This window comes from Cervus canadensis, chromosome 5 (assembly GCF_019320065.1).
Source record: "Cervus canadensis isolate Bull #8, Minnesota chromosome 5, ASM1932006v1, whole genome shotgun sequence".
NCBI lineage: Eukaryota > Metazoa > Chordata > Mammalia > Artiodactyla > Cervidae > Cervus > Cervus canadensis.
Genome location: NC_057390.1, coordinates 58862773 through 58875650, shown reverse-complemented (window position 1 = coordinate 58875650; position 12878 = coordinate 58862773). Strand labels below are relative to the sequence as shown.

General features: G+C 41.0%; 1 protein-coding gene across 5 annotated transcripts in view; it reads right to left on the bottom strand.

The window, feature by feature from the left end:
* Positions 1 to 12457, bottom strand: part of UGP2 (UDP-glucose pyrophosphorylase 2) — a 54766-nt gene extending 42309 nt beyond the window's left edge. Inside the window, exon 1 of one of the 5 annotated variants that reach the window (XM_043468883.1) lies at positions 12438 to 12457. Coding sequence is in view for 1 of the 5 variants with exons in the window: in XM_043468878.1 (XP_043324813.1) it covers positions 10567 to 10585 (19 nt within the window). In the remaining 4 variants the exon portion in view is untranslated. Of the gene's footprint in view, positions 1 to 10225; positions 10319 to 10566; positions 11217 to 11542; positions 11779 to 12437 lie in introns of those variants that run through there. The other 4 variants (XM_043468879.1, XM_043468881.1, XM_043468878.1 and 1 more) reach the window with 4 other exon arrangements.
* Between the last annotated feature and the right edge of the window lie 421 nt (positions 12458 to 12878).

The window sequence follows — 12878 nt, the reverse complement described above, 5'->3', positions numbered from 1 at the left end:
AGCTTAAACTCTGTGTGACCTGAACAGCGTCTGCTATTGTCGGGGGTGGCACTCCTAGAGTTCTAGGTAGTAAGTAGCTTCTGAACATTCAAAAAGTTCTCCCTTTCTACCCCAACTCTGCTACATGGAGGTTTTAATCTGTACTGTATCAGACATGTATCAAAAACCCCCAAAACTAATTCTTTGCTGAGATGTATGTCTGTAGCATTGTAGTGGTTTGAATAGCCAATAATATATCATTTGTCAGAGTTTAGTTTAAATGTAACCTCTTCCTAGAAATCTTTCTAAACTAAGCACAGTTGCCCATAATGTTTTCACGTGGTAGATCCTTGAACCTCCCCTTTAAGATATCATATTTTCTAGATTTATTCAATGTATAACTTACCCAGTAACATCCAAGAATATATCACATGTATTTTGTTCACCTCTGTAATCCCAATGTATTCTTAAAACAGAGCTAGAAACATAGCAGATTCTCAAGTAATGTTTATTAAATCAATGAGTAAGAGTCTATTATGATACAATTATGTCTGGGTATAAAGATGTTAGGGTCCAGTCCAGTGGAGGTAGCACCTGGTAAGGTCAAAGAGATAGTGTTCAAGAGCCATGATTTCTGGTCATGGAGAAGGGCTAAGAATAGTATGGCCAATGTCTTGAATACTTGAAGTCCCTAAGGTTTCTCAAGTAGAGGCTGATTTATCAGGCAGTTTCAGGGATGTGGTCAAAGAAATTTCAAACTTGTCGGCCTAGACAAAATGATCGTTAAATGTTTTTCAATCTTTATTATTGCGTATAAATGTCACTGTAATGTTTTCACTAACTTTAGAGATTAAACAAAAGTGGGTAACATATATATTTTAATTTAGCTTAATTCAGGAAAAATACGGAAAAATAAAGTCCATGTCATTCAATCATAAAGAAAAATCAATTAATTGGTTTTATATAATTTTATGTGATCTTTTAGTATTAAAAGTATTGTATTTTAGATTTTAATCTTTTAGTATTGATCATTTTATATTATAAACTATGACTGTTTACATTTGCAAAGATTTTTAAATGACTCAGCCATGTATATTCTAACACTTGCACAGATAAAAGCCATATGAATGCTATAAATGAGGTTTTAACAAAAATTAAAAGGTACCAACCAGGCTTTTGAGAACTGTTCTAGCACCAGATATGCAGAGCTACTAGGTTATCAACATTTTTATTAATCATGCATTGCTTGCTTAAAATTTTTTTAACTGTTAGAATTTATACATAAACCAGATTTCTCATTAATAATTACATTTAACCTTGCTCTCATACAATACAGTAGCTCTTAAAACTAAAAAAACAAACAAACAAACAAAAAACCACACAGCAACTAAAAATCAAAAGAAAAACCCAGAAAATATCATTTCTGGAAAACAGAACATTCAGGAGAGATGTGCCAACTAGTTAAATAACATCACTTGGCATCAAGTTTTATGGCTGGTAAGGGGCCTATCACACCCATTTATTGAGAGGACAATAAAGGGATACAGTACAAAACCACCATAAAGGACTAAAAAATGATTTGATAGGCTTGCTCTATAATTTGATATATGTACATTTAGATAAAAATTTTAACCTTGGAAAGGCTTTAAGGTCAGTTCAGTTCAGTTGCTCAGTTGTGTCCAACTCTTTGCGACTCCATGAACTGCAGCATGCCAGGCCTCCCTGTCCATCACCAACTCTGGAGTTTACCCAAACTCATGTCCATTGAGTCGGTGATGCCATCCAACCATCTCATCCAACCAACTCATCCTCTGTCGTCCCCTTCTCCTCCTGCCCTCAATCTTTCCCAGCATCAGGGTCTGTTCAAATGAGTCAGCTCTTCGCATCAGGTGGCCAAAGTACTGGAGTTTCAGCTTCAGCATCAGTCATTCTAATGAACACCCAAGACTGATCTCCTTTAGGATGGACTGGTTGGATCTCCTCGCAGTCCAAGGGACTCTCAAGAGTCTTCTTCAACACCACACCCATCAAAAGCATCAATTCTTTGGTGCTCAGCTTTCTTTATAGTCCAATTCTCACATCCATACATGACTACTGGAAAAACCATAGCCCTGACTAAAAGGACCTTTGTTGACAAAGTAATGTCTCTGTTTTTTAATATGCTGTCTAGGTTGGTCATAACTTTTCTTCCAAGCAGTAAGCGTCTTTTAATTTCATGGCTGTAATCACCATTTGCAGTGATGTTGGAGCCCCCCAAAATAAAGTCAGCCACTGTTTCCACTGTTTCCCCATCTATTTGCCATGAAGTGATGGGACCGGATGCCATGATCTTAGTTTTCTGAATGTGGAGCTTTAAGCCAACTTTTTCACTCTCCTCTTTCACTTTCATCAAGAGGCTCTTTAGTCCTCCTTCACTTTCTGCCCTAAGGGTGGTGTCATCTGCTTATCTGAGGTTATTGATATTTCTCCCGGCAATCTTGATTCCAGCTTGGGCTTCCTCCAGCCCAGCGTTTCTCATAATGTATTCTGCATATAAGTTAAATAAGCATGGTGAAAATATACAGCCTTGATGTATACCTTTTCCTATTTGGAATCAGTCTATTGTTTCATGTCCAGTTCTAACTGTTGCTTCCTGACCTGCATAAAGGATTCTCAAGAGGCAGGTCTAGTAGTCGCATCTCTTTCAGAATTTTCCACAGTTATTGTGATCCACACAGTCAAAGGCTTTGGCATAGTCAACAAACCAGAAATAGATGTTTTTCTGGAACTCTCTTGCTTTTTCGATGATCCAAAGGATGTTGGCAATCTGATCTCTGATTCCTCTGCCTTTTCTAAAACCAGCTTGAACATCTGGAAGTTCACGGTTCACGTATTGCTGAATCCTGGCTTGGAGAATTTTGAGCATTACTTTACTAGCATGTGAGATGAGTGCAATTGTGCTCTAGTTTGAGCATTCTTTGGCATTGCCTTTATTAGGGATTGGAATGAAAACTGACCTTTTCCAGTCCTGTGGCCACTGCTGAGTTTTACAAATTTGCTGACATATTGACTGCAGCACTTTCACAGCATCATCTTTTAGGATTTGAAATAGCTGAACTGGATGAGTCTAGTTCCCTTGAAGATGAAATAGGGTCCTAGAGATGCTGATTTGCCAAAGGACACAGTGGCAGTGACAAGCAGGAATCCCAACCCTGCTGCCTGGTGCCCTGCTTCTCCTTCCTGGAAGAAGTTCTTCCCTGTCTCTGTTACAGTGCGTTTGTTAACGTGGCTTGCCACCTCCAGGTTGTATGCCACCAAATCTTAAGGAAAACTGGTAAAAGTTCAAATCTCTCTATTACGTGAGGTTACTGCATAAGGTGAAAAATGAAAAACTACACATCAGAATAAACATTCTCTTGTGCTCTTCAACTTTTCCTTCTATATTGTTTATTTTCTGGGCAGTAAAAAATTGAAGAAAGCTTTTATGTACTCTATAAATATTTTATTACAAGGACTAAGCATTTTACCGTTGGCATAAATGAACCCACAGTGCAGAGCTGTGTTACTCTGTTTTCCTGCACTCTTTGGCAGTTTTAAAATTCTAGGTAGGGTTATAACATAAATGAAAATCACATCAGCCTTTGCCAGGGCAACAACCAGAGAGAAACACAAACTTCAATTACCTTTGTGGCCAAAGAGCAAGTAGAACCATTGTTAAACGGAGTGTCCCCCAGAATAGCATTTTTTACAATCTGAAGACTAACAATTAAACAGTAGACTGAGCATAATGAATATGTACACGAATATAACAAATAGTGGTTTTGTTTTTTTTTAAGATACAAGTTAAAAAATCACAGAGAACTTCTGTGTCTCTTTTTCTGTTTTGCATATAGGGTTGTCGTTACCATCTTTCTAAATTCCATATATATGTGTTAGTATGCTATAATGTTCTTTATCTTTCTGGCTTACTTCACTCTGTATAATGGGCTCCAGTTTCATCCATCTCATTAGAACTGGTTCAAAAAACAACATCGCGAAAGAACAGCATGTATATTATCTATAGTGAAACAGGTCACCAGCCCAGGTGGGATGCATGAGACAAGTGCTCGGGCCTGGTGCACTGGGAAGACCCAAAGGAATCGGGTGGAGAGGGAGGGGGGAGGGGGGATCGGGATGGGGAATACGTGTAAATCTATTGCTGATTCATGTCAATGTATGACAAAACCCACTGAAAAAATAAATAAATAAATTAAAAAAAAAAAATCACAGAGAAGCATGGAACTCTCTTGATTTATACAGAAAAACTAACAAGCATCTAGTAAGGTTTGGAAAACAAAACATTTTGCTGTTTATATAAGTAACTAAGATGACAACAGTCAATTTCTCCGTGGCTCTCAAAAACAATCCTTAATTGTCAAAATGGTTTTGGGGGCACAATCAATTTCATTCGGCAATGACGGAGAAAGACAATGGGACTGTTGGCAGAGGCAGAATTTGAGTCCTAGACAATTACTGTGCAACAAACTAAAGGAGATGCCTGCATCACCAGTCGAGAGAACTGGGAAACAGATTTCAAATGGAGCATTATCCCCCTTTTCACACATAAACCCAACCAAAAAACACATAAAGTTTAATTTTCTTTCAATAGTTTAGCAACCCAACTTGCAAAGAATTTAGTAAGCTATTAATAGAAAGATGCATGCCTGGTGGTAGAAATTTAGAGATCTAAGACATATGGTTTCAATTAATAGTCACTGTGCCTGGGATAAGCCATCAAATTACCCAAAACCAAGATGTCCAAAATTCAAATACCATTACACCAAGTTCAAACCATGATAGTTCAGAAATGAAACTGTAGGCTGTGACAAAAGGACACAGTCTAGAAAGCTAAGCTTCTACAGAGATCCCAAGCCATCAAAAGGGTGGAAAGTGAATCACATTTCCACATTCATTAAATCCCAAATTTTCAGAGGATCTCCCCCACAATTTTATTCTAATATCACTGGGATTTTCTCCACCAGCATAAATTCTGGATATGAGGATGAATCATGTTACACAAGGTTAATACAGCCAATTCTTAATTATTCATATTTACTGATAATCCAGAGTTAAACTTTCAAATACTTGCTTATATTAACTTTTCCGAAATGGAGAGATCCAACTTTGGGAACTCCTAATACCTGCACTTTCAGAAAAAGTACCAAATTCAACTTGGTGGGAGCTGGAAAATTACAGCATATTATTTTTGACTTAGAACATTTTTATTACAAGGCCAACTAATGTTCCTCAAACAAATAAGTATCTTTTAATCAAAATCATTACAATTCACAAGTTACTAGAATTTTCTGTGGAGAAAAATAAATACAGAGAGTATGGGAAGTGAGTATGAACTGTGAAAGTGAACTATTAGTATATTACGAGAAAACTGTGACATAATATTACAAAATTAACAGTTTGTAACTGGGCCACCAGGGAAGCCCAAGAATACTGGAGTGGGAAGCCTATCCCTTCTCCAGGGGATCTTCCAGCCCTAGGAAATCAAACCGGGGTATCCTACATTGCAGGCGGATTCTTTATCAACTGAACTACCAGGGAAGCCTCAATATTCCAAAATTAACATTGCAATTTCCTTTTAAAGTTATTTTTCAATTTATCTTCAGAATATGAAAATGGCACTTTCAAGAAGTATACCAGTTAATATTTCTTATTTCTCTAATGTTCAGTTTCTTTTCTTCATGAGTGCTCAGCTCAGTCGTGTCTATATGGACTGTAGCTCCCCAGGCTCCTTGGTCCATGGGATCTTCAAGGCAAGAATACTAGAGGGGGTTGCCACTTCCCCCTCTAGGGGATCTTCCTGACCCATGGATCAAACTTGTGTCTCCTGAACTGGCAGGTGGATTCTTTACCATTGAGCCACCTGGTAGACTCTTACAAGTGAAAATCATCCATTTTACTGCAAGAAAGACCCAGTTATCAAAATCACCCATTTTCCTGGAACAAAGATGATCTGACCAAGATCAACATTAGAAAACAAAGAGTTTTCATCAGTACAACTCTTTGAATTTCTTTTAATTTTTCATATATAACTGTGACTATGAATTTAACTAAATCCTCTTTCTCGAGCAACATAATGAATGCTAAGCTACATCTTTAAAAATGAGAAGTGTGCCTTAATCATTGCTTTGCCATCTCTAGTCTTGCCTCAAATCCATGCCACAACCTCCCTGGGCTGAAAACATCCTAGTCATCTAAATAATCAGCTACAGGCTAAATTTGGTCTCAGGATTTGAGAAGAACCAGGCCTAGGCCTGACCTCTACAACCAAGCCCCAGAATGCTTCTCACCCTGATATTCATCTGAGACCCCTCCTGTTATAATTAGTTCAACTAATCTTCCCTGGCTAGCTGCCACTGACCAAACAGAATCACCAAACTAAAGACACGAAAAGAGAATTCCAACAAATGGAAAAGCTGACAGGCCTCAAATACTTTTTAAGTGACACAGAGGCACTCAAATGGCTTCCCCTGAAATAGAAGGAAGGACTTCAATTTAAGAATATTAAGGGACATTTTTATATAATTCAGATAGATTAAGTTTTTTTTTCTCTTAAGTTCCTCTAGGGACTTTCCTGATGGCCCAGTGGTTAAGGCTCTGCACTTCCACTCCAGGAGCATGGGTTTGACTCCTGCTTGGGGAACTATGACCTGCATGCAGCACAGCCAAAAAAAATTTTTTTAATTAAAAAAAAAAAAAAAAGAAAGAAATGTTTCAAAGTTCCTCTAAATTACAGTATAAGTACATAACACAGCCTTAGTTGGTTAGATGACAATAGGCCCAGCACCATTTATAATTTTCAAATCATGTATGGAGATTGCTATAGCTCTCAGATCTTTTGGGAAGCCAAATTCCAAATGGCACCCATTGACACACCTGGCAAAAGTCCTAGCTGCTGATGAACCAGCAGGTCACAGGAGGAGGTGTCACCTCCAACTACGACAAGTAGTGAAGTGAAGTTGCTCAGTCGTGTCCGCCTCTTTGTGATCCCGTGGACTGTAGCCCACCAGGCTCCTCCATCCATGGGATTCTCCAGGCAAGAATACTGGAGTGGCTTGCCATTTCCTTCTCCAGGGGATCTTCCCAACCCAGGGATTGAACCCAGGTCTCCCGCATTGCGGGCAAACGCTTTAACCTCTGAGCCACCAGGGAAGCATTATTTAGTACTCAATCAAATAGTAGTCACATTTATTTGGAATAATTGAGGACCCTGCAACAACCCCTGGGATGGAGAAAACTAGCAAATGGAGATGTAATTTCACGGGCAGACAGAAGGTGACATGAGGGCGGAATACACCAACTAGGGAATTAAGCCAGAGATCCAATAAACAATCCTCCTATGGGAAGGAATCTTAAGTGCCTGAGGAACACAGACTTGAGAAATGCCCAAAATGAGTTAAATCTTCTTTTGGCTGAGTATTACATATACTGAGAATTCTCCTATCTACTGACATTAAATATTTTTATTAGTTAAACATTTCTACCTAATAACTTACAGTCAAAGTGCTTAAGAATGGAGATACTTAGCATTCTTTTAACGCACAAAGCCTAGATTTGAGACAAGAGATTCAACCCAAGTGTAGCAACCCCAGATTTCAGGACATTTAAATGTACGTGCACACAACACACAGGTATAATACCCAGATCTGTGCCCATCACAAGGGATACAAGAGAAATCCCAATATAGCATATTAAAAGAGCTCAAAATTTAGTTGTTGACTGGACTGAAACAAAAACTGTCACCAATTATGTATTCACATCATTGTTCAAGCTTTCCCCTCCAACTCCATACTTAAAAAATATATGTATCAGCAAGTTGCTGAAGGCCTGAACACCAAAACTGGAATAGGAAAATAAAGAACTGTCATAGGTGACTTGTTCTGCTTCTGTTGGTGACATGTGGTTATATTTATGGTGGCAATGCTATCCAAAAAGCCATCATCGTTTTAAGAAAGGAAAGGAAAGTTTACTGCCCATCAAAATGCACTTACATAATTCGTCTCATTTCAGCTTCTCAAAAACCCTGTGGCATAAATGTTCCCAATGTTTATATAAGTACTAATAGAAATGAAGATTCAGAAAAGTGATGTGTCTATGATCACCTATCAGTAACAGGATTCTAACCTAGGTTCATCCCTTTTACCTTTCTCAGCAATTATGTTAGAGCTGTTATTAATAAACTACAACCAAATGTGGGCTAAACTACTAAAAAAGTACACGAAAAGTGCTGCGTTTCTCATCCGTCATCTGTGACAGGTTCTTTCAGAGGATCCACCACTTCAAGCCACTGTATTTCCCCCAGGGATATAATATTATCTTTGCCCACAGGGAACTAACAGTCTAGTTGGAGAAAGGAGCCATTGTTCCTGATAAGTTTTTAACTTAGGAGGCAACAAAAGGCACTGGAATGGACAAGGGCTTAGACACATTTATATCCGAATTTCAGTGCTTACTAGCTTTGGATAAGATACTTAAATTTCGTCACCTGTAAATATACTACTACCTCTCAGCGTTCTTGTGAAGCTTAAATGAGACAACATATGAAAACAGCTTAGGGGCCTAATATTTGCCCATTCCTTTCCTTATGAAGTGCTACAAGCTAAGTGTCAATGCACAGAAATATCAATAAGTACTACAGCAAAGATTAATTTCATCTACTACCAAAAAATTCAAAAACAAAAATCCCAACCCTTTTACTTAAAAAACTGTTATGTGGAGACAACAGATTTATGTGCCAATAAAGTTTATCACTTATCACAGCAACAGAGTTAATACACTTGAAGTACAAATTTAAACAATGATAAACAGGAGCAAAATCATGTTAATTTTTTTTCAGAGGGGAGAGGTGTGTCATCTTTTTGTGCAAAACTGTCCAATTTAAAAATGAAAACTAACATTTAGAGCAAAATTGGATGGCAAGTAAATGCAGTGTTGGATTGAATCATGGAAAGTCTAAGTCTGTAGTTGAGTTAATAGTAACGCTACTGGTGATAATTTCTTAGTTTTGACATATGTGAGACTTTTTTACAAATCTAAAGGTATCCCAAGATAAAACATTTATTAAAAAAGAAAAAGTGGATGACAAGAGAAAGGAATAACGATATACCCAGGTATTGCCACTTACTATCTCCTGAAAGCAGTTAGTTAGCCATTAACAGCAAAAGATTTGACACCAGTCAATGTGCAGCACCCCATCTGTAAGCTGCTCTAAACCGTAACAACAAGGAACATCTGGAGTTTAATAATATTCTCAATTTTTCAAAAGAAGTGACTTGTCCACTTCTCTCTAGCATATTATTCCAGTACTGGCTTTCTGGTAATTAAATGTTATCATTACAAAAACAAGCAAACTTCTGACAGTTACCTCTACTTTCTATTCTTGACTAAGACATTTGCTCAGTCTGAACATAAGGAAGCATCCTTCATCACATATAAAACATAATATGAATTTAGAAGTTTAATGACAAGTGACATTTCTGAGCTTAGTGCTAAAGGCAGATAAGAATCCCATCTGTTTTCAAAATAATGCAGGCAGTCAAAGTCTCTTATTTTATTGTACAAAACTCAAGAGTTAATAAAGTGATGTAAAACAGATTATGACATTTTTATGCCCAGGGCCAAATGATGGCCATTATTGACACAATTTTTTTAAAGTACATCTGCATTTACTGAGAGCCACATTAAGTGGCTGTGAACTTTACTAGCTGTGTTTTCAGCAAGATGGCTGAAGCTTTCACACTCTTGGGTCCTCAAAAAAAAGATTTTCTTGCATACAGAGAAGGCAAAGCCCATGCTACAAACTGATGACAGAAGTTTAAGGTAGCACCAATTTCAAAGCGTACACACACACACACACAACATACTGCTTAATTCAGTTGAGAGGCATTCTTTAAGCCTTTTTCAAACACACATGTAGAATTTAGAGAGCAATTCGCTAATTTCCAAGAAACCGTAATAATCTTTACAGATTTCAAAGGAGAGGGGAAAAAAAAAACCAACAAACAGCAATGCAGCAAAGTCATTTCTTCTGCTGAAATGACCTCCAGCTTCTACGAGCTACTCCCTGTTTCGCAATAAATGAATCTGAGACTCAGACCACGTACACACAAACGGAGAAGCTGAGAACACTAAAGCTTTCCCAACCGTCCTGGCTAAACCCACCTGCCTTTCCTCAACCCTCTCAGTTCCCATTCCCGTCCGCACCCAGAGTTACCTCGACTTCGACCACGAAAAGAGAACAGGGATCAATAAGAAGTCAAAATCCTGTTTTATCATCATTTACAGACACTATCCCGAGGAGCCAGGGTGCTACTAACCTGATTTCAGGGAGGCAGAACTAATGCAGCAGAGTACAAGGGTATAAATTATACGTTATCTGAAACGCCAACCCAGCAGCTCAAGACAGCTCAAATGTCAATTTAACGAAAAGGGTTTCGCAAATAGTATCTCAAATGAACATTTCCACTTCCAAACCACCCACCCACCTCTCCACTGCCGGTCCCCAAGTTCGGTACTGCTAGAGCAACCCGGGAAATAAGAAGAAGCGTATCTTACCTTGTACAAATCTCGACATTTTAGGGCTTTATTAAAATACACTGGCTTACAAATATAAATATATTTAAACGTCTAGAGGAGTCAACGCTATAGAGGTCTTTCTTCCACTCCTGCTTTAACAAATGACGAATTCTTTCTTCTCTTCCTATGTTTGGCCACTTAAGAGTATGTACTCAAAAAACTAAAACTGCCTCCAAAAAAAAAAAAAAACTTAACCCCCTTCCCCACTTTCAAAAGACAGAAACTTGGTGCGACTGAGTCTGCTTGGAACTCCAACCTACACTGCACCCCTGACACAAATGAGGGCCAGCTGGAGGCTCCCGGAAAAGGTAAAATCACACGAACTTAAATTTCATCAATGAAAGAGGCGGATCTAGAGCGGCTTCACCGCCCCCGAGTCCCCACGCCCTCGGCGCTGGACGGCCGCAGGCACAGGCGGGCCGCACCCTACATCCCCTCCCCTTGCTGCCTTCCGGCCTCAGGACGGTTCCCGGGGAAACTCGGGCCAACAGCGGTCCCCACCCCAGCAGGGATCGGGAGGAGGGGGAGGCCTGCAGAGGGGGGGCGAGGCAGTCCTTTCTACCCGCTCAGAAACATCCCGGGACTTGGAGGCACTAAGAATTCGGCGTGCCGTCTGGAGGCGGGCCGGGCCTCCAGACGCCAGGCTCCCGGCTGCAAGCTGCCGCGGCTTTTTCCCGGGAGGGGCCGAAAGCTACAGAGCCCCTCCCCCGCAGCGGACACCAGGGGGCCACCCGCGAGGGGAGAACACAGGTGCCGCCCCGAATCCGAGGGACAGGAGTCAGCCCCAGCCCTCACACATTCTAGTTTCTCTTGGCCGAGCCCCAAATTCGGCCTCCGGGGCCAAAGTGCAGGTTGAGTACACGGGCTCTACAAGCCTCAGAAAGGGCAACACACTCGCCCTTAGAGCGGTGGGAAGCCAGCCCCGGCCCCTCCCCAAACCGCCACCGAGACCCACCTTCCTCCTCTTCCTTTAGCAGCTGGGAAACTGGGGGCGTTTGTGGCGCCCCTGGAAGAAGACTCGCAGGCTGAGAGAATGTCACCTCTGAGGCACCCTTCTCTCTCCCTCTCTCCCCTCACAAATGCACACCTCGAGCCCCTCGCCAGTGGTCACGGCCCAGCTGCTGACCCCCTCCGTTCACCTAGCTGCGGGATTCCGACATCCAAAGCCCCCACTTTCTCCTAAGCACCTCCCCTCCCCCTCCATTTGGAGCAGCCCCTTCAATGCGGAAATGTCCCCACCGCGCAGACAGACAGGAGCAACCTCCAGTCAGGAGCCGAGGCGGGTTCAGGGCCTGGCCAATGAGACGCACGGAGGTGGCAGGGGGTGGGGCGTCTGCGGCCTGAGGCAGCCCAGCGGAGCCGAAGCTGGGCTGGGAGCCGCACGTTCTGTGGCTGAGCGAGGAGTGTTTCACCACTACAACTCCCAGCCTTCCACAGATACTTTAGCAAGAGAGAGAACCTGAAGCACGATTGGTTATTTTCGTGCTGCTTAAAAATGTTTCCGCTTACCAGAGATTGAAGATAGTTATGTACCCGGCGGATAGACCCAGATCGCCCCCCCCGCCCCGCCCCCAAAAGCAACTACCCTGAGACACCCCAGGCCCTTCTCAGTAAACACAAACTGTTCTCACACAGCTGGGGTCGGGAGGGTTAGGGAATAAGCAGTTGGATGTGTGGTACTTAAAACAGGAGGAGAAATGTAGGGCATCGAAGAAAATGCCAAGTTGAAGGCTCTCACACCAGAACTACCACTCCGGTTGCTATTCCTACAGAGATTTTCGCTGTGCTAGACGGTTTACTTTTCTGATAAAAGGGGAAATGGCTTAGGTTACCCATCACGAGATGCTTACCTTTTGGTAGACTCTTGAAGTCCTCAAGGAAAGAGGATTTTAAAAGCTGGAACGTTTGCAGTGACTCGGGGACTGCAAGAGGGCCCTCCCAACGCCGCTAAATCACACCTGGTATTGCCAACCCCACCTGCCTGTATGACCCAGTGCGCCGGTCGTTGGGTGTATCTCAGACTTTACAAGTCATGACTCAACCTGCCTGCATTGGGACAAGTGAATTGTCAGCGCTATCTTAAGGTGCCTTTTATAAATCAAGTCATTCTAGAAGAGTTTGAGGCATTGGACAACACTAATCAACCAAGGTAAGCGAGAGTTTTTAAATGACTCATTCTATAAACAAACTATTCTTTTTAGTGCTGCATATTCCTATGGGAATGTTACTGAAGTAACATAGAAAAGGCCAGTGATTCATTTGTCATACTGGAGAATGATAACCCTTGATAT